This window comes from Vigna unguiculata, chromosome 7 (genome assembly GCF_004118075.2).
Source record: "Vigna unguiculata cultivar IT97K-499-35 chromosome 7, ASM411807v1, whole genome shotgun sequence".
Lineage (NCBI taxonomy): Eukaryota > Viridiplantae > Streptophyta > Magnoliopsida > Fabales > Fabaceae > Vigna > Vigna unguiculata.
Genome location: NC_040285.1, coordinates 10,498,499 through 10,525,891, shown reverse-complemented (window position 1 = coordinate 10,525,891; position 27,393 = coordinate 10,498,499). Strand labels below are relative to the sequence as shown.

The following is a 27,393-nucleotide window of genomic DNA, read 5'->3' as shown; positions in this document are numbered from 1 at the left end:
ATACATCATTGACATTATTTGGCACTTGAAATGAGGAACTCATGGAGGCAATGAAGTTTGAGGTCTTACCGTTATAAAATTGATATTCAATGGTCTTCATTTCATTTTCCTATACTTTCCATTTTCTCATCTGCATCCATTAAACCAAACCAAGAATTCAGAGAGAGAAAAACACAAAGAACAACACATGCACACAAGTTCTGAAAATACCTTGGCTCTTACCAAACCTAGTGTTATAATGCACTATAGGATATGAAATATTGCTAACATAAAGATGAATGGTGAATCCCATATGCTGATACAAAAGCAACTTTTCCCTACAAATAAAAAATTACCCACTAAAACTTTAAATATATAAAAATTAAATAGTAGCTAATCATTATATATATAAATAATCTGATTTTTTTTATCACTAATTATATTTTTATCGTCAATGTGCTTCAACTGACCATCTATCACTACTTTCATTCTTCTTCTTTTTAAGCTTACAACTGCTTTGCTTCCCACCTGATCCTCCTTTCACCTCTTTAAGTTGACTAAGGCTAAGAGTGTCTTTGGATAGAGTATTTTAATGAAGCAATTCATTTTTTTGAAGAATTTAGATTTTTTTGTAATGAAATGCTTTGTTTGGATAGAGAAATTAAAAAGCATTTCAAATGCAAGCATTTTTTTGAAGGATTTCAATTAGTTAAATTAGTAGAAATTCAAATACCCTCAAAATAGGTGAAATTTGAAATTCTTCTCACTCAACCTCACATTCTAAACGATCCGGATGAGCACGACGACCCAGACGTGCCTGACGACCCGGACGGGTCTGACGACCTAGACGGGCCAGACAACCAGGACGAGCCCGACGACATAGATGAGCCCGACGACCCAAACAAGCCTGATTACCTAGACAGGTCTATCGACCCAAAAGGGCCCGACGATCCAGACGAGCCCAATGACCCGGACGGGCCTGACGACCTAGACGAGCCAGACAACCCAGACAAACCTAACGACCTGAACGGGCCCGACGACCCAAACGAGCCCGACGACCTGGATGAGCCCATCCAAATTATTGGGCCCGTACACCCAAACGGGCCCGAAGACCCGTACCAGTCCGACGACTAGGATGGGCCCGAGGACCCAGACAGGCTTGACGACTCGGATGGGCCTAACGACTTGGACATGTTCGACGACCCGGACAGGCCCGACGACCCGAACGGTCCCGACGATCCAGACCTCATACAGGCCAGACCATCCGGACGGGCCCGACGACCCAGACGGACCCGACGATTTGAAAGTGCCTGTACCAGTTGTCGGACCCGTTCGAGTCTTGGGCCCGTCTAGGTCGTCGGGCCTGTCTGGGTCGTCGGACGTGTTCGGGTCGTCGGACGTGTCCAAGTCGTCGGACCCGTACTGGTCCTCGGGCCCATCTTAGTCGTCGAATCCGTCCGAGTCTTCGGGATTGTCTGGGTGTACGAGCCCGTACGGGTCATCGAACCCGTTCGGGTGTTCGAACCCGTCCGGATTTTTGAGCTCGTTCAGCTCGTCGGGTCCGTTCAGGTCTTCAGGCCCATCCAGGTCGTCGGGCCCGTCTTGATCGTCGGACCCGTCTAGAGCATTGGGCCAATGACCTAGACGGGTTGGACCGGGCCATATTGACGAACTTGACGGCACAATCGTGCAGTATGGGCTGTCAGGCCTCTAGATCACCGGACCACCCAACCTGTTTGGGCTTCCCAGTCGGTCTAGCTCGGGTGGATCGTCGGGTCTAACCAATCCGGTTGCGTAGTTGGGTATGCCCGACCCATCTAGGTTGTCGAGCATGTTTCCAAATTTATCATGAACTTAAAACATAATTAAGCGTAAAATAAATATTGTTAAAATTAAATTTTATCTCACAATAAATTAAATTTTTTTTCCAAACAAGAAATTGAAATGTAAGGTATTTTAATTTCCTTATCCAAACAAGTTATTTAAAAAATGAATGGAATTTAATTACAAGCAATTCAAATACAAAGCATTTCAATTTCTAAGCATTGTTGAAATGCTCCATCCAAACACAAGGTAAGGCATTTCCTTTTCTTAATTTCTAGCATAAAGGTAGGTTCAACCTTGACAATGGTTTCTTCTTCATCATTTGATTCCTTTCCCTTAGAAGTATCAGAAGGAGTTCCATCCTTCTCATGCTGACTAACGAACATGACTCGATGATGAGCACCTGACAATTCCATTCTTTAGCTAAGTTCTATTTCTCCTCACTATTTCTGTACACTTTAAGAAGCAAATAAAAAATTTAAGGAAACAATTCAAATGCTTCGCGAGTACTTCTTTGGATGACAAATGTAAATTTAATTGAAATTCCCCATTATATGGTGTTAGATATTGTTTAGATATTGTTTGATATTATTAAGATATTGTTAGATATTGTTAATCACAGTATCAAAAAATATCTTCTATTTACTCTATTTATTTTCAGTTACTCTTTTCAATTATACATCTCTCTATTATAAATAGATTACCCTATGTGTGGTTTATACACAAGGGAGATTAATCTCAAACCCTATTTACTTTCTTCTCAACATGGTATCTAAAGCTTAAGATATTTTTGGCATGTTTTTCGTCGCACCTGTCGCTGCAATCGTTGCCGCCACCATCGTCGTCACCGCTGCCACCGCCGCCGTCACCACAGCTGTCGTCGCCAGAATGTTAGTTCCGACCAATGACCATACGGTTCTGATCGCCCCGGCTAGGCGATCTCAACGCCACCAAAATCGTTGCCATCAGAGTAGCAACGCTTCCTCACGCGCATTTCGAAGTCGTGCCTCTTCCAATTCCTCCATGGCATCTTCCGCTGCCTCTTCCAGCTCTAAAATCTCTTCTAGTGTGTCTGATCCGTCCATACCACATATCACATCCCCTTAATGTTAACATACCCAATCTCCTTAACTGCATTTAAAACTTCAAAGTAACCCCACCTATCCGGATCGCTTGACCAGGTTGATATTTCCCCATTCATATAATGGAACCCACCATTATGTACAAAAATACCACTGTGGTGGACAACAACATCGAACCTATCATCACTCAATTTCCTAAAGTAAATTCAACAGAGAAAAAAACTGTATTATAAACCCTACTTTTACTCAATGGGGGACCACTGCTACAATCAATTACAATTGAAGTAATGGGGACCCTACCCACCACTGACAACCGATAAAGAAACGAACTAAAATAATACCCCACCCAACCCCCACCTATAGATAAAAACTACACAAATTCATGCAATTAACACCTCGCCATGTACAAACATTCGAACCAGAACAAATCCCAAAACATAATCACGAAAATCCTAAACCCAAATGATGACAATTTGCAAACTTTATCACAATCACGAAAACCCTAAACCCAAGAGGAAAGTACTCACCTCGTCGATGATGATAATCTGGAAACTTGAAATCGAATGCAGAAATCCCCAGGTCCAATTGCAACCTTTGCCCCTCGTCGATGTAGAAATCGCCTCCTAGATGCTCGAACAATGAATCTCAGCTTGCACAATCCCTAATTGCAATGTTTGCCCCAAGTCTTTAATTTGAACGTAATTACTCCAGTTCTACTTACATGTAATACATCAAAATTAAACGTAATATAAATAGTGCCACATGTACAGTGCTCCGTTACTGATTTAAATGACGTCACACAAAAGAACTAAATTATACAGAAATTGCAAAAATGAAGGCCATTTTTAACATTTGGTAAAAATTAGGACTATTCACAATAAACACTATGAAAATAAGGACGAAAAAGGTATTTAAGCCTTAATTTATTTTGTAAAATCACAACTATGACGTCATTGTCGGGGAATTCAATTTAAAGACACGTAAATTTCTGTAACCACAGTTAATGTATATAGTATTGTATTTCAAAACTAAAATTTAAATAGTTGTGGTATGAATGTGAAGGGGTAAAGAAAAGCCTAGCAGAAAAAGGAAAAGGAAAGGTTTTGGTAATTGTGGGAGCTGCTATAGAGAGAGCACGAAATTGAGACTAGGAGAGGAGGTTTTCAGTGTGCAAAGGGATGAAGCAAGAGAGAAGTCGTGAATCAAGGGGTCTTGTCTTCATAAATTTGATCACACATTCCAGGTTAGGGGAGCTGAACCCAAAATTCGTATTGTTGTGTGTATTGTATGTTTTGATGGATTTCTGTGCGGAAATTGGTAATGCTTATGATGGAAATTGGGGGTTGTGAATTTGGTATTAATGTGTTTTGGATTTTGGGCTAAATGCATGAAAAACAGGGGTTATACATGGTATATGCGGGAATGGGGTGGAAAATTGGGTTTTGGGGACTTTCTGGAGTATATAGTATGCCAATTTGATGTTGCAAATTGTGTAAATTGATTTGGTATGCTCAAATTCTGTTTGGTATGCTTTGTGGTGCGAATTGGACAAGGTTGGAGTGAGTCGAGTGCGTGATCAGTGAGGGTATCTGCATTTCTCGCTTAGGCGAGCTTGGTTCGCCTAGGTGAGATTAGTAGAGACGCAAACCCTGTTGCTACCAGAGCGTCTCGCTCAAGCGACGTGGATTGGGTTTGAGCGACACGTACTCTCGCTCAGGCGAAAGATGTTCGCCTAGGTGGGATGGTGTTAAGGTTGCGCATGTTGAGTGCGACTTCTCGTTCAAGCGAGGAGTTTATTGGTTTTGAGCGAACCAGAGTCTCGCTCAGGCGAGATGGCCTCACTTAAGCGAGATGTCTTGGTCATGTTTGGTGCTTCGCGTGTACTTCAGCCCAGGCAAGTTGAATTGTGTTTTTGAGCGAGAGATGAACTCGCCTAAGCGAGAGGATCTCGCCTAAGCGAGATAACTTGGTGTTGTTGCTGTTTTAAGCTCGCTCAGGCGAGGTGAGCTAGCCTAAGCAAGGCTGAGGGCTTAGCTTGGGCGAGAGGTCCATAGCTTAAGCGAGTTTATGCGAGTTACTATGTTTCTTGTGCTCGTGAGTGTATGTTTTGGCTGTTCATCATAAGGATAGATTGTATATGCATGTGGTGTGATGTTTGAGCTTGAAGGACTAAGTCCATTAGGGGTTTGGGATGTGCTCGGTGGTTGGACACATGATGGGCATGGAACTGGTTGAGTTCCCGTCGGCTACTAATGGGCGAGGAGTCATTAGTATGGTGATTGCGTGCGTGACAGGGTCCAAGTGTGAGACTTGGGTGTTTTTACTACAGACGAGGAGTCTGTAGGGCAGGACTATGAGCAGGATAGGCTCATAAGGTTGGACCACGAATGAGTCAGTTTCGTGGGAGCACAAGGAAGTCCCAAGACCTAGTTCATGCATATGACTCATGAAGGACTATGAGGTCATGGTTTGGGTGAATTGGAAATTAAAGTTAGTTAAGTTATTTTGGGTTGGGAAACATATTTATATCATGTTTGTATATATATGTTGTGCATAGCTCACCCTTTCTGTGTGTGACGATGATCGGGTAACTTGTTATCCGGGAGTAGATGATGTGACAGGTGGGTCAGGAGACACTTAGACGCGAAGCGAGGGCTAGTAGGGGGATAATTTTGCATATGTATATAGATGTTTACATTTTTAGCTTTGAGAAAATTATGTAATCCCTTTGGGAGTCTTTGACTTTTAATTCGGTTTATGAATTATGGACTCCTGGATTTATGGATTTTAATTGTTAAAGTTTTAAATTTCCCGTGTTTGGGAAATAGTTTATATTAAATGCAACACTTGTTGGATTTCAAATTTTTATTTAATTAAAATAAGTAATATTCCTTAGGGATGTTACACTCCTTACCTAAACCTGCCTTAAATTCAATAGGCATACACAACATACACAACAAAAGACAAATGAGCAATACAAATTACACGAAATAGAAAAAAACTCCACAAAATTTCAATTCCATTCCCAAATCAAAATGAACACTAAAAAGAAAATCATTTCAGAAAATTAAACAGGCCCTTAGAATACTCCCAAACAACCCTAATCATCCTTGGAATAAACCCAAATCAAGAAAAAACAAAACAGATAAAAAGATGGGAGGAGGGTTAGAGAGTCGAATGCGCGAACGGAGTCGTGAGCGAAGGCTCGAGTCGAGTCGTGAGCGGAGGCACGAGTAGAGGCATGAAGAGAAGAGAAAAAACCTCTGCTTTTAGTGAACGAAGTGACGACGTTAAGGTTAATGCTCTTGGGTGACGGTTGGAAGCTTGGAGCGTGGGCGGTGATGGCGGCGCTAGGGCTCGTTGGCGGCAGCAACGTTGGTGAGCAAAGGTTATGACCAATGGTGAGCAACGAAGGCGCAAAAGAGAAGAGAAAAAAGCTTCTGCTTTCAGTGAACGAAACAACGACGCTAGGGCTCACTGGTGGCGACAACGGTGGAGAGCAGCGATCAGTGAGGAAGAAAAAAAAAAAAGAGCGCGACAATGAATAGGGTTTTCACATTTTTTTTAAAATTGTGAAGTGTATTAGATCAGTTAAAAATTCAACCGATCTTATACGCTTCCCAGTATTTACAAGTTTGCCCTCACATTTTTCTTTAGATCGGTTCTCGCATAACCGATCTAATACCCTATTCTAGAATGTCTTTTTTGCACTAGTTGAATACTTTTCTGAACTAATTATTTTAGTTAATTCTTTCATTTAATTGTTTTAGGGATAGAACACCTTCCTCTTGATTTATACTTCCTTTCAAAAGTAATGAATTTTTTCTTTGGTATTTATTTTGTAGTCATGCCAATAGATAAATCGTGGACTTCTAAACCACGAAACACCATTGAATATTCAAATGAGTTGAATTTTTTTTTTTGTATTTTTCTTTTGAACATGGTAATGGTCGTGTTATTAAGTGTCCGTGTTCAAAGTGTGGTTGACAAACTAGGGATGCAGTACTAGAACACTTAACATGTAGACCTTTTCCTAAAAATTACAAAACATGGTATATGTGTTGACACCCAATTTCGTCCGGGTGAATGCATTTGTTTTTTTTTAAAATTAAAATAAAAAATATTTTTTAATTGATGGTAGGTAAGAAAAAAAAGGTGAAATAAGTTTTTTAGATTTTCAAACTTTAATTCTAGCATGGAAAAAAAGAAAAAAGGAAGAAAAAGAAAGAAGAACCATTTTGTTTTTAATTATCACACTCTTTTCAATAGCCCAAATGTTTTATATATCTTCACCCCTCTCTTTGATATTTACACTTCTCACATAATAGGTCACCAAAGGATATTTTAAAATCTCTAAGAGAATGGTATAATTTTAATTATTCTAAGCGATATTGAAGCTTAATGTTTGATTGTAGCAACAACTCTTATTGTGAATGAATGTTTATATTTCAGTGACTAGTTCACGTGAAACTTAATTTATATGCGCAGCCTTTTTCTTTTCTTCTCTTTGGGATGCCTTCATTTTTATCTTAGTAGAAATATCTCTCATAGGCTTTTAATTATCTTATTTTAAAAAGAACAAAACTTATAAACTATATTATTATTTTTATATAATTGTTGAATATCATGCCAAGTCTTTGATTTGTATGATAACTAAAATACTCCTTCGTAATCTTTTAATTATCTTATTTTAAGTAATAAAAATAAACAAAAATAAAAATAATAAATTATAATGAATATTATGTTAAGTTTTGGATTTGTTTGATAATTAAAATACTCATTCGTAAGCTATTTATTCTCTTATTTTAAAAAACAAAAACAAAAATAAAAATAAAAATTATAAATTATTTTTATTTTTATATAATTATTGAATAAAAACAATCATTGTTATTTACACGCATTTATTTTTTGTAGTGTTTGTCATGTTTCTTAGTTTTATTCCTTTATGATCATCTTCTTTATCTCCAACTTCTTCCTCGTCCTTATTTAAACTATAGATTCTCACAAGATACAGTATACATTCTATATACACAAAGTTCTCTCTCTATAAAACCTAATTAAGAAACGGAATAACATAAAATTGTATATAGTACTGTATTCAAAAACTAAAATTTAAATATATGATATTCGTTATATGGTCAAATTGAATATAATTCCAGCTTCCAAATATATAATAAACTAAAAAAAATACATAAAAACATATTTAAATGGTAATACGGGGAAGGAAGAAGAAAAGAGAGTTGGACAATTTGGAGCGAGGGGGTGATTGCATGAGAGAGGTGTCGTGTTGCATTGCATGAGAGAGGTTCGGTTGACCGGTGAACTGTAGCAATAAACAAAGTTTATATTTTGAATATAAACTCACGTAGGTATTTCACGGTTTTTTGTTGTTGTTTGTGACATTATTAAAGAACACGAATTATAGTTTGATGAACAAAAGTCCACGATACTGAGCTCATGCGCGATTTTGATAAAAGAAATCCTTATGACCATTAATCCCTATTCTTAAAAAGGCATTTGGAAGATAATTTGAGAATATTAATTACTAATTTCTCTGAAACCTGTCTCCACTAACTATTTCTCTTAGTGGAAATGGTTTTAACAACTCCTCTGATCGCTCGTGGTTTATAAAATATATCTCAACGTTGACCAATGTGTCTCTATATAAGGTATCGATCGGCATCGACCCATTTGCATCACTCACTGGGTCTTTTAATTCATAGTTGAGTACAATCATATATAGGGTTCCGTCGAGTTTCAAAGTAATAAAAAAATGTCAACGACCGTGGATGTCCCAGAATCCAGCAATGTCGCTAAAGGAAAAGCAATCGCAGTTGCAAGGCCAGGAGGGTGGAAGAAAGGGTTAGCCATAATGGACTTCATTCTAAGGTTGGGTGGCATAGCAGCATCTCTTGGTGCTGCAGCAACTATGGGAACAAGTGATCAAACGCTCCCTTTCTTCACTCAGTTCTTTCAGTTTGAAGCTAGTTACGATAGCTTCACTACTTTTCAGTATGTAACCATGTTAATGAAGGTTTTTCTACATATATTTGCGTTTTCTTAACAATCAAGTTAATAATGGTTACCAAAATGCAGGTTTTTTGTGATTACAATGGCACTGGTGGCTGGGTATCTTGTCCTGTCACTACCCTTCTCAGTGGTAGCCATCATACGCCCTCATGCACCTGGACCAAGGCTTTTCCTCATCATCCTAGACACAGTAATTATGATATCAATAACTAAACCAACCTTAATTATTATAATTACAAACTATTTAATTGTCTGTTTGTGAAATGCAGGTGTTTCTGACTTTGGCCACTGCTAGTGGTGCTTCAGCAGCTGCAATCGTTTACTTGGCACACAACGGCAATCAAGACTCCAACTGGCTTGCCATCTGCAACCAGTTTGGAGATTTTTGTGCCCAAACCAGTGGAGCTGTGGTTGCTTCCTTCGTCGCTGTCGTTATCCTTGTGCTTCTCGTTATTATGTCTGCTTTGGCTCTCAGAAGACACTAAACTTAATTAAGATTTAATCGTGCAGGGACTATACCTTTACCTGCATTATACTTATCAGTGTAATGTTTGGTTTATTATTCCTCAACTATTCTTCTTTTCTTGTTCAGTTTAATTTACTTTCATCATGTGTAACCTTATTATTTTGAATGATTTTCTAATGTCAAAAGTTTGACCCTTTCCCATATTCACTTTATTTGAGACTCTTCTACCCTTTCATTTTTCATTCCGGAAACATTGAAAACAAAATTATAAATACGCAGTAAGAGTATTTAATCTTCCTCTTACGTGTGGGTGTTGGTCTAATACTCGTTCTCTATTCGGTAAACTTAAATGGAATAAACTTATACAGTTTGTTTAGGTGTGCATGGAGAGTTTATTGTATTTGTTAATAGGTAATAATTGTGTCTTGATAGAATAATTTAAGGCTTAGAGACGAAAAGTCAAAATAGAGTCTATAAACTATAGTGTTTTGTTTACAAGTAATAATAGTAAACTCCGCATAACAATTGAGTAGCATGGATAGGCCGACCAGACAACTGAGTATGTCAAAGAGGTCCATAAGACAATAAAATAGGTTTGAGAACTTGAATAGCCTGGAAAGAGGCATGGAAAGCTCAGATAGCCCAAAGAGAGGCATATGGAGCTAAAATAACCCTAGGAGGTGCCTTCACAACTTGCATACCTCGGAAGAGCATGTGGGGATCTCGAAAGATCATGTGGAAAGCTTGATAGATCATGTACATAGCTCAATAGGGAGCCTGAGTAGCTTAGTGGAGCAAGTGAACAACTCAGATAACTCAGTGGGATGTCTAGATAGGTCGATAGGGAATCCGAATAGCTTGATGGAACAACGAACAACTCAAAGGGAGCTCAGTTTGTTGGTGTAAATGTGAGAGTTGTTTGATCTCTAAAAATGAGCTTGGCCTATTGAAAAGAACCTGGGTATGAAAAGCTCAGATATTAAGATAGCAAAGAATATGACGAGTAATAGTCAGACAAGGCAAAGAACAAGCCTGGAAAAGCAAAGTACAAGTCGACCACAAACAAAGTGAACAAGTCAGCCACTAATAGAGGAACTAGTTTGCTAGGGATTAGCTAGGGATTTGCTACAAACATTTTGCTAGGGATTAGCTAGGGATTTGCTAGAACTAGTTTGTTAGGGATTAATTAGGGATTTGCTACACATTTTGCTAGGGATTAACTAACAATTTGCTACAACTAGTTTGCGAAGGATTAACTAGAAATTTGCTACAAACATTTTGCTAAAAATTAGCTAGGAATTTGCTACAAACATTTTGCTAAAGATTAGCTAAGGATTTGCTACAATTAATTTGCCAGAGATTAATTAAGGATTTGCTACAACTAGTTTGCTAAGGATTAGTTAGGGTTTTGCTACAACTAGTTTGCTAGAGATTAACTATAAAGTAGTTCCCTAGCTACTTAGCTACCTATATATATACATAAAATTAATAAATTGATTAAAAATAATAAGTATTAAAGATAATAATAATAATAATATTAAAAAAAATAATTAATTATTCATGTTTCTTCAATAAAATGCCTTAAAATATTTATCAACCTTGCTTAATAACTATTTGAAAGTAATATAAATTTCAATTAAATAAATAATATACTATAGTCAATAGCATTTCTTATAAATTTTCATATGATATTATAATAAAAACATGTATTAAGTAACGTAAAACTAACGATGATAATTATTGTTTTTAGAAGGTTACATGACTTATTCCTCTTAGATGTTTAATTTATAATACCTCAAAGATGTTTTATCTATAACTAACTACTATATATTTTAACTCAATGTAAATTCATGAGGCATAGATAGAGTAGGAATTTTGAGATTTAAGGATATGATATGTCTACCTAACAATGAAGAGATTAAGATGGTCATAAAAGAAGCACATAAGAGAATACAAAGCATAAATACAGGCACAACAAAAATGCATGAAGATCTTAAAGAAGGTACTCCAGCACTCAAGTGAACAAAATATTCTCTCCAATAGTCAAAGCTCAAATTTAGTGATTAATAAAAAGTGCCCTTGATTGCCTTGAGCCATATGTATTTATACAAATTTTTAAGTATTATTACTTGGCAACTTATGTCGATCTGACCTGGTTGTGGGCTTGTATTAGGGTTGTCTTTGTGGGCATGCACATAGCTCAATGGGGAGCCTGGGTAGCTCAATGGAGCAAGTGAACAGCTTAGATAACTCGGTGGGATGTCTAGATAGGTCGATAGGGAATCCGAATAGCTTGATGGAACAACGAACAACTCAAAGGGAGCTCAGTTTGTTGGTGTAAAGTGAGAGTTGTTTGATCTCTAAAAATGATCTTGGCCTATTGAAAAGAACCTGGGTATGAAAAGCTCAGATATTAAGATAGCAAAGAATCTGACGAGTAATAGTCAGACAAGGCAAAGAACAAATCGGGAAAAGCAAAGTACAAGTCGGCCACAAACAAAGTGAACAATTCAGCCACTAAGAGAGGAAAGGGACTATGAATAAGAGAAGAGCCCGATCATTAGTGAAAGAAGTAAACATGTTGTGCATTGGATATGGAAAAGCCAAAAGGAAGGGTAGAAGAACCGAGATGAAGGAACATTTAAATTTATGGGCGAGATTGGTTAGGTAAACCTAAATAGGTTATTTTATAGGTAATTAATTTTGTTAAGAGTTTTGTGAGCTTTATCGTGCAAGGGTAAGGAGTTTATTGTATTGGCTAATAGATAATAATTGTGTCTTGATAGCAAAATTTAAGGTTTGGAGATGAAAAGTTAAAATAGAATCTATAAATTGTAATATTTTGTTTACATGAAAAACATAAGTGAATAAGTTTATTCACATACATATTTATTTGTTAACATCATCTCCCAGCTAAGAATTCATATTTATGTTTATCTCCAATATCTAATCAATGTAAAGAACATGTTTGTTTTTGTCCTTGTCATCTCTAATATTTGTTAATACCATTTTTACAAAAAGATAAAATAAAAATCAAAGTAAGGAAACAAGATATTATCACTAATTCAATATTAAAAGAAGTAACTTTTTTCAAAGTCAAAGAATGATGAAAAAATTATAATTGTATAAGTTTTAAAATAAAGTACCAAATATACTAATAATGTTTTAGTAATTTAAAATAAGGATGGGTGTATTCAACCTTTTGTACTTAGGTGTCTTGGAATGGTCTTTGGTGTTATCAATCCAAGAATTATATGAAGGATGCAAAGATGAACGAGAAGGAGAAAATGATGAACAAGATCCCAAAGAGTTAAACTTAAGAAAGTCATATATGTTGTAAATAATTGAGAATTGGGTTGAGAGCTCATGCATTATAACATCCTTCACAAAATGAAGTTTTACCCTATGCGATTTGAATTGTAGCCTCTTTTAGTGTTTCATGTTATTCCATTTGAGAGTTATTAATCTCAGGAGAAGGTTAAGAAGGTAATACTAGCACTACAAAAAAACGTGTAAATAACGCAATTATTTTTGTAATTTGTGTCATTTTTAACCGTCGTTCTTTACTCAAGTGACAGTTTCCAAAAATGTCGTAATTCTTACCGTCACAAAGCATAATATGACGGTTATGGATGAACCGCCGCAGCAACCGTCATTTTATACTATGTATATAGTGACGATTTTAAATAGGTAAAAAACGTCAACTAAAACTAACGTAATATTTTAATTGGATAACAAATATAATGAAAAATACGATACTTTAAATTGACACTATTTTCACCATTAAATTGTGACATTTCTAATTGTCACCATTATAATTAATTATATTTAATTCTCAGACTAATTACATGATTATTAAGTGTATTAAGTGTCGCAATTTTAATATTTAATTATTTATTATTTTTTAATATTTATAATACTTTCATAATTTAATAAAATTAATTTTTGATGATGGTTTAAAATATATAAAAAATTAGAACACTATAAAATAGAAATTAACAAACTAAATTCTTTCATTGTCAATATAATATAACTATACCAAAGTACCAATTCAAACATCTACAAAAAATAAAGACAACATTAAGAGTATCAAAATATTCAAGTATCCAAAAAAATGACAATATTAAAAGTCCTAAGCCTAAGGTGTTTTGCTTCCACCACTTGATCCTAGCATATATATAATGTGAAGATGGCACATCATTTCCAACATCTAGTGCCCGCAATGAAGTCTAAGGCATATTATAATATTTTCTGATTACATCATTTAAAGATGACATTTCATTCTCAACATCTCGTACCTACAATAAATAAAGAATAAGTATATAAGTTTGTGAAATAGATAACAATATAATAAATAATTTTAAGTAATATTATTTACTATATCTTAACTCAGTTCTACTAGCTTTTTCCTACATAATAGTCAACAACTTGTAACCAAAAGTTGAAGATCCCCTGGTTGGCTACCCATTCACAAATTCAAGATCACAATATGGCACAATAACTAACAAATTATACATGATTTTATTCCTGCCAAACATTTATGAAGATAAAAAAAAAAATATATATATATATATATATAAATAAGTGCGTATTTGCATACATAAAGATAATTCTATTATATATATAGTCAAAAGCCAAACTAAGATATGCGGTAGTCATTGCTGAAAATGAAATGCCGATGAAAATTTTATATATATATATATATATATATATATATATATATATATATATATATATATATTAACAAGTTCAAATATTCTTTTTAGTATAAAAGAAAGCATTTATTATATCAACACACAAAAGCATCTAATATTACAATTAACCAAAAAGAATCAATTTTCACATTTTGTTTCCTTCGTTGGCTACCTATGTTGTTTTCCCCTTAGGACCCAATTTTGATGTTAGCCAAGCACAAACCTCATCCATCTCTTCTGGTATTGTGTAGTGTCCAAGCCTTTTTCTGTAGAGGCGAAAGAAAAGTTTAGAAAAAACTAAAATTTAGCATGGGATAAAGAAGATTTTATAAAAAAAGTAGGACAAAATCTATCATAGGGATTATCCTTTGTTACCCATTATAAGCTTTAAAAGTTATATCCCCAAATCCATTTACATTAATAAAATATTTACAATAACATAACTCCTTCTCCATCTATAAAACTCCACAAGAATCACCACACCAAAACCAACAAATGTGGTAAGAAGGATAGATAAAACATCCTGCACAAGTTCATGCATCCATATAACCAACCAATTATGCTACGCTATACAAGAAGGAATGCTTAATTATGAATTAACATCAATGTCCCAATGTAAATTACCAAACTCATGACCAATTAGTAACTGTGCGTTACCAGACAAACGTAAAAGATGCACTATAAAGAAAATAATTGTCAACCAGACCAATAACAAAAAAAATTGCAGTTGCATTACACCCATGACATTATCTGTTAGCATAATGAATCTACCCCACTAAGTCTAAAATCCTAGTATACAGGGCAAGTCTAATATGGCTTTAGCTCAAAATAATTTCAAGTATCAATGGGTGGTTGATCAATTTGTCGTTGTTCACAATCGCATCTGAAACCAAGTAAATCAGTGGAAGAAAGGTGGCATGTTTCTTTCCCTCAATATACTAAATCGCATACATTAAAAACATCTACACAAACACAACCATCACATAAACAAAGGTGAGAGTATTTCCTCTCTTCATAAACAAAAAGAAAGGTTCTAAGAAACCCTGACAAAAAAACTAGGCGTCCAATCACCACACCGCCACACAAATTGATTAATCACAACACAAAAAGCACATCAAAATAAAAACCCCATCACAATCTTACGATGCACCAACTCAGAAAACTCACCTATATAGGCCAATGATAGTGTAAGGTTTGAACGTGAGAACCCTTGCTCCAACCACCGGCTAATTCCAAAGATAAAAACCCGTCAACATAAAAAAATGCAAAACTATTGTAGAATGCATCTTAAAACACTTACCTTTAGGGGCAATGACGGATCACAGTTTGAGCTTTTGGCAAGAACATCAACCCAAGCATGCAACCAGTTGGTCTAGCTACTCACAAACACCTTCAACATTATCCATTAAAAAAATAGTCAGTCAATGAAGGGTTTAAAGTAGCGACTAGATAAATGCTTTCAAAGGCGGTTGAGAGTTACGGTGGTGGGTTAGATTTGAGAGAGGGGTTTGTTTGAAACCAATTTGGAAAGGAGAAGATGAAAAGAGGGAATCGTGCGCCATGATCGAGAATAGCTCCAACAATGGTTCGAAAAGAGAATTGCAGTAGAGCTGGCGACAAACCAAGATGGTTGACGCGGACTGTGGTAGCGATCTAGGGAGGAGTAATTGCGGTTGTGCGTGAAGGAAGAAGAGGAAGGTGTGCGTTGCGTGGAAGAAGATCGGGTGACGACGCCGACGAAACTTCGGATGGTGGCCAGCCCTGTCGCCGCCGACGTTGGTGCCTGCGCTGGTATTGTTGTGCACTGTAAGAGTTGAAGATGAAAATCGAAAAAACCTTTGAGCTTTTCTTTTGAAGAAGATGAAGGTAGATGTTGTAGGGTTTGGTCTGACCCAATGTTTAGTGGAAGAGGGAAAATGAAAATTTGAGAAGTGAGGGTGGGGGGCTGAAAGAATGAAGTTTCGAGAAAAAATTTATGAGGGAAATGAGTAGATAATTTGGAAAAGTTTTTTTTTTATAACTTTTATTTAAAAGTGACACTTAAAATTGTCGAATTTTATATGTTAAATATGACCATACGATCAAATGACTGTTAAAATCGTCAAATGTTACAAGTAAAATACGACAATTCAAAAGTTGTTGTATTATTGTGTAAAAAACGACGGTTTTAAATAACTGTTATATTAAAATCGTCACAATTTACACGATTTTTTGTAGTGTAGGAGAGATTGAAATTGGGATGTCCCTTCCCAAATATAAGATAGTCTAACTTTTAAATATTATTTATGATAGAATTATATTATACTTGATATTTGATAATAAAAAAAATTATAACCTTAAAGAGGTGTTTTACATATTTATAAACATTACAATTTTTACATCACATTTTACACATTGGACTTGTTTTACATCCCCAAATTTATTCACTAGAGTATTTTTGAATACACCAATTAGCCTATATGTCTCAGTTTCAAAACCAAGGCATATCAAAATGCGATGACAATTTTGTAAATATCTCAAACTTACAAGTCCCGTTTTCTAAATAACTCAAGCATATTACACTTTCTACTTCGATTTCAAGACCTAAAAGTTTGACAAATCATCAAAATTCCTCTTTTTTATTTTTTAATTATTTTATCAAGAAGAAGAGGTATTTGTCTCAGTTGCTAAATAACAGAGACCTGAAGAGGGGGAATATGCTTCTATTATTAATAATAATTGAGGCAAAGATGCAAATATGTTTAAGTTATTAATAATAATCGAGGCCGAAAAGTCTACCTAGGACTTAATTTGGGGAAAATATCACAATGGCTTCATTTCGTTTTCTTCTTCGACGATTGTAGTTCTTCTATGATCGCCCCTTCGTCGACAACTCCCTTCTTCTCACGATTTCATCTTCTTCTTCTCATTTCTTCTTCTTTTCATCTTTGCTTTGATTCTTCATCTTCTTTGAATCTAAATCCATCGATGTTGTCGTCCAAGTTTGCGAATTTGGTGTCACCGCTGTTGTCTACAGTTTTCTTGTTTCCATTACATGTTGTCGTCATCCAAGTCCAACTGTCTCCATCGTCAACCTCCCACTGGTGATTGGTTATTTGGTACTTTTTTTCGTTTATGCATTGTGGTCAGATATTGTAATGTTTGTGGTTTTGTTTGCTTCAATTGTTGTCTATGTATGAATTGCATTGATGGAAAATGGATTCTATTTTTTTGTGCACTGTTGGGTTTTGTTAGGGTATGAATATGTGCTTTGTTGATGCCTATGTTTTTCTTGGATTTAAGAAGATGAAAATGAATTTCATGATGGGTGTTAAGGCATAAGATGAAGGTGATGGAGTAGGGAATGGTTCTCTATTGGGTTTATTAGACAAGATCATAAACTAGACGAAATGAAAGAAATTCAAAAATACAGTAAATAAGATATGAAAGGGATTGATGCTAAACTAGTTGTGAGATGGGTGAATAAAAGAATGTATGAATAAAAACATTTTTTAACAAATATCTAAAGAGAGATAATTTCTTTTACATAAGTTTTTATAAACAATTAGGTTTTTGAAGAAGTTGATGCAATAAAACATCAAAAGTACTTTTTTTTCTGCCATTGTAGTTTAGGTACTGTTGCATTGAGGTGTGATTGCTTAACTTTCCAAAATGCGTTCAGACTACATCTTCATTGTTGGTGATGTCCCATGCTTATTATTATCTTCTAACATTTATTTTTAATATGAGCCTATTTTTTGTTGTCATTTATTTGTATGTTAGATATGTTTTTAATTATATGTTTAAATATATCGCGTTATCCTTAGTTTCCCGTTTGAGATTGAACATGAAAATTATTTATTGTCTCTTAATTTTCTTTTGAAGAAATTGTATTTTCTAAAAAATAATTTAAAAGGATACAATACTAATAATTTAAATGTATTTAATCTTGATTTGTCCAATTGAACAGTTTAAGAAGATTAATCATTTTTAAGTAGTTTATTAGTGCATATAATATATATATATATATATATATATATATATATATTAATATACATATCTTAAAATTCATGAATATTTGTCAACTGTGTTTTGTATTGATCTTCGAGTGCATATTTGGTTGTGGTTGATAATCACTTTCATTTTGTGCAACCTGAAGATGAATGTGAAATGCTGGCAAAATTTCATGAAATTTAAGACATGTTTAAAATTGATATGTACCAATAAGCTAAAAAAATTGAATCCTCTTCAATGGGATAGGATCACACCTTGAATACAAAAGCAAAGTGATCCTTCATTTAAAGATTACTGAAATTGTTCACGCAATTGCAATATATATATATATATATATATATATTAATATACATATCTTAAAATTCATGAATATTTGTCAACTGTGTTTTGTATTGGTCTTCGAGTGCATATTTGGTTATGGTTGACAATCACTTTCATTTTGTGCAACCTGAAGATCAATGTGAAATGCTGGCAAAATTTCATGAAATTTAAGATATGTTGTTTAAAACTAATATGTACCAATAAGCTAAAATAAGTGAATCTTCTTCAATGGGATAGGGTCACACCTTGAATACAAAATCAAGGTGATCATTCATTTAAATATTACTGAAATTGTTCACGCAATTTCAATATATGTATACACACACATGTATAGGTCGAGATTGGTTTAATTCACCATGCATCAATGATGAGTATGAGAAAGGAGTAGAAGAATTCATAAAATTTGTGCAACGTAATAAGGGTATAAGTGATGATAAAGTGAAGTTTAGATGTCCTTGTGTCAATTGTTTGAATGGGAAAAAGTTGAATGTAACCAAAGTTAGGGAATATCGTATTTGTTGTTTCCTTTGAAGTTATACAACATGGACATGGCATGGTGGATTAATAGACTTCCCAATTGTTTCCCGAACTAAACATGTTGTTGATTACACAATGAAGATCAACTAGAAGAAGAAAAATTAGAAGACATGATCTATGATGTTGGTGTAGAAGGTTTTGCACAAGCGGATGTGTATGAGACAATGTCTACTAATGCAGAGACTCTGTTGTATGTTGGTTCAACTAAGTTCACACAGTTGTCATTGGTGTTAGAACTTATGAATTTGAAAGCGACCAACGGGTGGACAGATAAGAGTTTCATAGAATTATTAGTGTTGTTGAATGAAATCCTTCAAGATGGAAATGCACTACCCACTCGAACTATAATGCCAAAAGAATTATTTGTCCGATGGGTATGGAGTATAAAAGGATAAATTGATGTCCTAATGATTGCATATTATATAGGAAAGAATTCGAAGGTTTGAAAAAAATATTTGAGGTGTGAGTTATCATGGTACAAGTAGAAAATCGACAGTGAAGATAGAGGTTAGATAGAAAAGGATGGGCCCGCTTTGAAATTATTTTTGTACCTTCCAATTATGCCTAGACTTAAGCATTTGTTTGCAAATCCAAAAGACGCTAAAAGGCTTAGATGGAATGCAAATGATAGAAGATGTGACAGGCTGCTTTGTCATCTAGTTAATTAAATGCAATAGAAAAATATTGATAATTAATTCTCCCAATTATGTGAAGAATGTAGAGATCTTCATTTGGGTTTAGCTACTGATGGAATGAATCCATTTGGTGTCAAATGTTTAGTATCTTAATGCAACAATTGTTACTGGTGACTATTCGTGAAATTTTACAAAAAAGTGTAAGACAAACTATAACCCGTTTGTGTTTAGTTTTCTCTTTAATTTTTAGTAAATTCATTGAGCCCATAAAGTTAGATGAACTTCAAGGCGAGATTGTTATCATCTTGTGTTAGTTAGAGATGTTTTTCCCTTCATCCTTTTCTTGACATTAGGGTACATTTGGTTGTTCATTTGGTAAGAAAAATGATGTTTTGTGGACTAGTATAGCTATGATGGATGTATCATGTTGAACATTATATGAAGATTTTGAAAGGGTATGTGGAAAATCAATATCGTCCAGAATCTTCAATGATTAAAAGGTATATTGTTGAAGAGAGTATTGAGTTTTTTCAGATTACATGACAAAAGTAAATCTAATTGGAGTTCCTCGTAGATCATGGTCGGACAAGTGTTCTACAAGTAAGATCATTCGAGGTGCGAATATGGTTAGCAAAGATCGTGAAGAACTGTTGCAAGCATATATATACATATTAAAAAAAATCTAATGAGGTGATCCCTTACTTATCTGCACACAAAGCCATTGTGAAGGAGAATAATTCGAGACATTTAGAGAAATGGAAACTGATGGAGCATAATAGAAGATTCATCCCTTGATTTAAATATGAGGTTTTTAAAGATTTTCAATCTTTTGACACTCTTATTTGGCTAGAAAATGGTTTGAAGTTTGATGTTGTATGTTGTACAAGTTACAAAATTAATAATTTCGCATTCTATACGAAGTCTTTGAATGATAAAAGCACGGTAAAAAATAATGGAGTAAGCCTATAAGCTGAGTTGCTACAATTTTCCATATCTAAAGATAAAAATCATGTATTTGGATCAATGACATACTGTAGTATAATAGAAGATATATGGGACGTTGATTATACCATGTTTATTGTTCCAGTGTTCAAATTTAAGTGTGTTGATAATAAGAGTAGTGCCAAAATAGATAAATCATGTATGATTCTAGTTGATTTTTATGTAAAAGATCTTGCGTTTGGACATTGGTATGTCGCGCTTCAACGCAAAAAATAAATCGATGTTAATGAAGAGAATTTGAGTAATTTTCATATTGCTACCCATCCATTTCAAACAACGATAAATTTTGATGAAGATCCTATAATTGACGATGTCCATGCAATTCGGGAAGATCACGATGAGATAATATACATATGACAAATCCATAACTTTATGTATGCATTTCGTATTCTTGTACAAATTGACATGCTTTTGCTAAATAATCTTTTATATGTTATTTTATATGTTTGTTATTAATATTTTGTGCTTTTTTCTTTTAACATATATATATATATATATATATATATATATATATATATATATATATATATATATATATATATATATAGCATTTGGAGGCCAATCCAATCTTCACATCTCAAAAACCACGAATTTCATTTTTTCACAAAACTCCCCAACAAGCCATCTAGCTATGCCGTGCCACACCGCCAAACTTGGCCATGTGCAAAACCCACCAAACTCAAAACTTTTGTGCACCAAGACTTTCATGGTATTCATATGGGGGCATTTGGAGGCCAATCAAACCTTCACATCTCAGAAACCACGAATTTCATTTTTTCACAAAACTCCCCAACAAGCCATCTAGCTAAGCCGTGCCATATATATATATATATATATATATATATATATATATATATATATATATATATATATATATATATATATATATATATATATATATAGCTGACCCTATAATTCATGATGAGGGACCCACTAAGAGCCCCACTAAAGGAGACATTAGATTGAGACAACTCTTAATGAGACGAGCTAGTGGTGAGAGGACACATGTCATTATTGAAAGAGCTGTCAAAATGGATAATCCGACTCAACCCAGCTCGACCCACCACGGGTTGATCACTTAGTGAGCTAACCCAACCCGACTCACTTATTAGCGAGCAAAAAAAAATCGAACCTGCCCGGCCCACCACGGGTTAATGGGTTAAACGAGTTGGCTCACATACTCACTTAATTAAAAAATATATAATTTTTTTTCAGTCAAAACTAAACCATATTTCTAATTAAAATCTATACAAACTTCAATACAATCTAAATACAAACCAAAATCACAAAAATACAAATTATCTATGTGTTGGCTAAAAAAAACAATCTAACTTTATTGAAACATAATATGGCAGGATTTATTGGTAAATTAATTAATATTATTGAATGTATAGTTTATTATATTGATAATTTACTAAATAGTATTGATGTGCATTTTCTTTATTGCAGATGATATTTGAAATTCCAAATGTGGCAACGCTTAAAAATAAATTTTTATCATTAATCGTCGAGAAATTTTGTAATTTTAAGACAAACATGACGTCTAAAATATATTTTTGGAGCTAAAAAGAAGGAAAATCCATGTGCCAAATACAAGGCAATTGATGAAGAGGAAAAAAGCATAATATGTTTAACTATTGATTTGTAAATCCGAGGGATGGAAGGTTATTTTACTTGAAATCATTCATTTTTACATACTTAATTGTTTAACTAATGCATAATATGAATTTTATGTGTTATAGGAAAAGAGGACAAAAGCCCAAGGGATAAGTGCTCAAAATAAAAACCCAAACTTATTGTCTTGTAATGGGTATAGAAAATTTGCAGAGAAGATATTGATGGAAAAAGTAAAATCTCGGCCTCCACCTTATGAGGGTGAATGTCCAAAGCCTCCTTCACCACCATCCTGTGATGAAAAGTGGAAGTTAGCTCATCTAGGATCATTAGGCTTCTACACTTCTGACACCGCACAAGAGATCTCTCAAAAAATTGTATTTAGTAACTTTTCTTTAATTGCAAAACTCCTTAGTTGAGCATAGCTCTCAAGGTACTTTCACTCTTGAAGGTCGTCATGACATTCTTGCTACTTCTATTGGACAACTTAAGCACCCTGGACATGTGCTCCTTCGGATTGTCAGCCATAAAGGGAATAAATCAATTCCTAAGAAAAACACATTATATTATATGGGAGAGTAAACTTCCATTGAAAACATCTTATATTTATATTTATATGGTAGTACATTGTGAAACTAAAAGAAATAAAATAGAAAAAAATGAAATATAAGAAATTGAATTTAATTTGAATATTCTATTCATATTAATATGATATGAATAAAATATTCAAATTAATAATATAGAATGTTTATTTGTACCTCTATATAGATAACTTTTTTATTTTATTAATAGGAACTTTTTTTTTTAAAATAGTAAATCAAAATATTCGATTTTAGGAGAATTTCAATTCAATTATATAGATATATAGAAAAAAAATCATTTGGGAGACAATGATTTATTTGGGAGACAATAGACAATAATAAAAATGGTTTATTGATAAAAATGAATAGTAATATAAAATATTTTATTTAGGAGACAATAGACAATATCTATTTTATAAATTTCTTTTTAATTATCCTTAATAGAATATTAGTCCAATCTCGTCATGCACCAATATTTTGGTGGCTCCTTTCATCACTTTTCATACACATACAATGTTGAGTATGAAGAAAGGCTAACACAACAAATTACTAAGAAGGTCATTGAGGAAGTAATTGAAAGGGTGACACACTAGTTCCAAGAGCAATTTAATTGTTATGTGATCCGTCCACAATTATCTTTTCCACCAAAAGCATTTGTGCTTCACACTGGTAAAATTAACAACCTTTTTGTATAACTTATGAATTGAATAATATTATTTATATTCTTTAATAACATTGACTCTGATAGGTAGAAGTGGAAATGAGAGTTGTTAAGCTCCAACTATAATGACATGGACAACGCTCATCAATGTAAGCTATATGTTTTTAGATGATAGAGGAAGGACACTAGTGGCCTGAGGAAAAATATTTTTGAGGCAGCCACAATTATTCATGGTATGGACCTATCAGACAATGAGGTTAAGGTTACGGTAGAGGAAGTTCTCGTACTAGAGGCTTTAGTTCTTATGCCAATAAATGAGGTATATATTGTGGCACACACATTTCAATCTTTCCTCGCTTGGCGTAGAGATTTGGTCAATTTTATTTCTGACCCCCTGGTATGGACTTCGAAACCCATCATATACTAAAATTTTAAGTTTACACGTTATTTATTTCATAATTAAATTTTATTCCATGTAACAACAATTGCATCGACAAGAAAGTCCTAAACCCAAGAAGATTCCTATATCTTTCGACGATCCTTTTGGTGCATTACAACAACTTGTTGACATCATAAGCGATAAGCGATGACAGTTCAATGGGATTATAATGTATTTGGGAGAGACATTGACATCCCAATGTACTTGCATAGGCAAGATTTCTTAGAGCTTCTATCGGGGACAAAAGAACAAAATATTACCCTTATTCAGTTATGGATGATGTAAGTCTTTGAACCATTGTTTATATTTAATTGATTTATCTAGTTACTTATATCAAATAAATGTTCTGTTTAGGTATATGTATGTTTTCACTATAGGATTGAATGATATATATATATATATATATATATATATATATATATATATATATATATATATATATATATATATATATATATATATATATATATATATATATATGGGTTCATAGACCTTAACTCATTCATGAAGGCAATAAGTTTGGTGACATTCAAGCATACGTCACCAAATGCTTTGAATGGGGAAGGAAATATATTTATCTCTTATATTGTTGCATAAATGTACTTTGTTAACTTGTCAATATAATCCATCATTTTATGGTATAACAACAATTTTATTTTCAATGTCAAGCATCATCGACAACTACTTATGGTTTTCCTGAAGGATAACATTGTTGTGTACTTTTGCTCCTTGCACAATCCTCTCCCCAACTATCTCACACAAGTAATAGAATGGTAAGAACATATATATGTTATTTCCATTATTATATAAGTGTAATAAACAAATTGGCTCATATGAGTGTGATTACTATGTAATGCAATGGATGACAACCATTCTTCGTGCTCGTATTGCAAATAATTGGGAACTGGTAATATTTGCATTGAATGAAATACTTATCTGCAAAACTTTATCTTTTTATATACTAATTGAAATTATTGTCTTGTGTGCATAAATTCCATACTCATTCACCAATCCTGGTTAAGCCCATTAAGTATTTAAGGATTGGTTTGGTAAAATACACTGTACAAATGTACAATAGTATTTACAACATTAATTTGTTGTAAGGATAGGTACTTATTGTAATGATAGCATCACGTATTTAGAACGATAGTATTCTAGCTTATTTTGGTTTTTTAAACACATTGTTTTGTTTCTAGGTTGGTTTTTTGGTACTATGTAAGTTTAATATGTAGGAAGAAACAAAAAGAAACAATACATTTTAAAAAACTCCTACTTTGTACCTCAGTTGGGGTAAAAACCAAAACATAAAAGGGGTATTAAGCCTCTATTTTTGTGTTAATTGAAGCTTAATACACTTCTTAATTAAAATTATATTTAATTTTTAAGGACATTAGACTTTGATTATTACCAAAACCAATGCCTAATACTCTTTTCATCCTTTGATTTAGACACAAACCAAGGCATAAAAGAAATTAAAATTAAATAAAAATTTAAATTAGAAAGGGTATTAGGCTTAAGTTGTCTATCAACTAAAGCAGAATGTATAGTTATGTGCTTCAGTTGTCTGAATAACCGAAGCAAAAATCCTTAATATTAAATGAAATATTTAAATCAAAATGGGTGTTAGGCTTCAATTTGTTTTGAACGAAGCATGATGTTGATCTTTATGCTTTAGTTCATAACCGAGGGCAAAAGGCCACCCTCTTTTACCACTTCTTAATATACTTCAAATCAGTAACTAAAGCCCAAGACCAAAAATAACCACTGCCAAAACCCTTTCATGCACTAGTGATTTTAAATTTCTTCTTACTTAATACTTCTATTGATCTTCAAATTGCTGAAGGAAAAAGGTTTAGAAGAGGATTGGCATGGATAGTTGGTGAAAGGTAAAAGAGATCATTATTGGTCCCTCCATAAAGAGTGAGGCATCTGAGGTAGTCACAAACGTAAGTGTTGAGAAGTTTGTTCCTTGAAATATCATAGAATTATTAACAACATTACTCTGTCAGCTCGTTCCAAGAAAAGTGATGGTAATTTATGCTATGAAGGTATTTGAAACGTTTAATGCTTCGATCTTTAATATGAGATTTTCAAATGTTGTTTTTCATACACAAAAAAAGGGAAGTGAGACAAATATCGTAGAGATAAATTAAATAATTTAAAGCAAAAATAACATTTGCAAATGTAGTTTTTCCTTTTATTTTATTTTAATATATAAGACAAGTATAAATTATTTTTGTAGTGACTAGTCGCGATAAATAACTTTTACCATGGTCAACAAAATAACCCAAGAAGATGTCATCCTAATTAATATTTACTCATTTAAATCTCCAAAGTAACACCTCTAACTAGAAAATAATCTAAACATGAATGCGTATATTGAACAAAATAAATGATAGTTTATAATTTGGACAAAAACTGCTTCAAAACTTTCATAGATAATAACATGAACATAAATATTGCCTTACCCAATCATCGAATCTCCCAGACGGATACTCTGTAGTGTTGTGCGGTATGTCTTCATATCCAGCTACCGGATGGGACATTTGGGAGGTTACCTGCAGAAAGGACTCCGACAATCAAGTCAATGAGAGCTCTCTAAGTCAATATCCCAATTTTCAGTATTAATGAATTGCGTACCTTTAATTGTTAGGGTCCACCTATATTTATAAAATTATTAATCAAGTTTTACCTAGCTTTATGGGCTAGGCCTTCGTTTGTAATCTTTTTAGAGTAAGCGGCTTTTACTCGTATGTAATATGTTTGGCCATTATGCAGTTGACAAATGATTCATTCAAAGCAAGACTATAGGCTGACGGCTAAGACCAGGTATTTGCTTATATCAGTCTTATCCATTAGGTAATTCTCTAATCGATTATCATTTTCCGATTATGGCACATTTGCTTCTGAACACTACATAATTCATTATATAAGTCATATGCTAGTACTGTAATCCTTAATTGATTGTATGCACTCTGATGTCTTCATACTTTGCACTCTGATACTGCACTACTTAATTGCTCATATGATTTATGCATATATGCACTCTGATTTTAACTTGTGTCATTGATTCCACCTACAACGTTGTTAATACTATCATACTTTGTATTGTTAATCTATGATGTTCCTGGTATGTGCTGGTTTGGTTGTGTTACACCCCTCTGCTCTTTTTGCTAATGTCCAAAGGGGGAGAAAGGTTGTTTGTCTTATTTTTATGTTGCAGGACCCAATTGGCCATCATAAAAAAGGTGGAGATTGTTGAGAGGGGGGCTTGCTCAATTCCAACGAAGATGCTTTTGTTGATGTCCAAAGCTATACAAACAATGTGCATCACTATTTTAGGCTTAGTCCTATATTTATCTTTTGTATTAGGTGTTATCTGTGATTAAATGTAAACCAAGCTTGAACTGAATTAAATCAGCTATCAAACTTTTGAATGTGTCAAAAGTAGAACTCGTAAATGGATTAAATACTTAACTAATAGATTATATGAGGGCATTGCACTAATGCAGTGAAAATACACCCATGATAATCT

The 27,393-nt window shown here is 33.8% G+C and overlaps 1 protein-coding gene and 1 long non-coding RNA gene across 4 annotated transcripts; one reads left to right on the top strand and one right to left on the bottom strand.

The window, feature by feature from the left end:
- The first annotated feature begins 8,581 nt into the window (after window positions 1-8,581).
- Window positions 8,582-9,593, top strand: LOC114192383 (casparian strip membrane protein 1). The gene is made up of 3 exons (XM_028082090.1): window positions 8,582-8,897; window positions 8,982-9,105; window positions 9,185-9,593. Exons 1-3 carry the CDS (start codon window positions 8,659-8,661, stop codon window positions 9,398-9,400), a joined length of 579 nt encoding a protein of 192 aa, XP_027937891.1. The 5' UTR covers window positions 8,582-8,658; the 3' UTR covers window positions 9,401-9,593.
- Window positions 9,594-13,372: 3,779 nt separating this feature from the next.
- LOC114190518 lies at window positions 13,373-16,042 on the bottom strand. 3 transcript variants are annotated; one of them, XR_003605817.1, is made up of 5 exons: window positions 15,556-16,042; window positions 15,376-15,465; window positions 15,243-15,301; window positions 14,225-14,341; window positions 13,373-13,679 (listed from the first exon to the last, which is right to left on the bottom strand). It is a non-coding gene; the product is annotated as an uncharacterized LOC114190518 (long non-coding RNA). The 3 variants fall into 3 exon arrangements; XR_003605816.1 differs by having other exon boundaries at window positions 14,248-14,341; XR_003605818.1 differs by having other exon boundaries at window positions 14,299-14,341.
- Between the last annotated feature and the right edge of the window lie 11,351 nt (window positions 16,043-27,393).

Excerpts from the sequence above, each read along its gene's own strand:
- LOC114192383 (XM_028082090.1), top strand. The coding sequence starts at position 8,659 with ATGTCAACGACCGTGGATGTCCCAGAATCCAGCAATGTCGCTAAAGGA. Across the intron at positions 8,898-8,981 it reads GATAGCTTCACTACTTTTCA|GTTTTTTGTGATTACAATGG; the intron begins GTATGTAACCAT and ends ACCAAAATGCAG. Across the intron at positions 9,106-9,184 it reads TCCTCATCATCCTAGACACA|GTGTTTCTGACTTTGGCCAC; the intron begins GTAATTATGATA and ends TGTGAAATGCAG.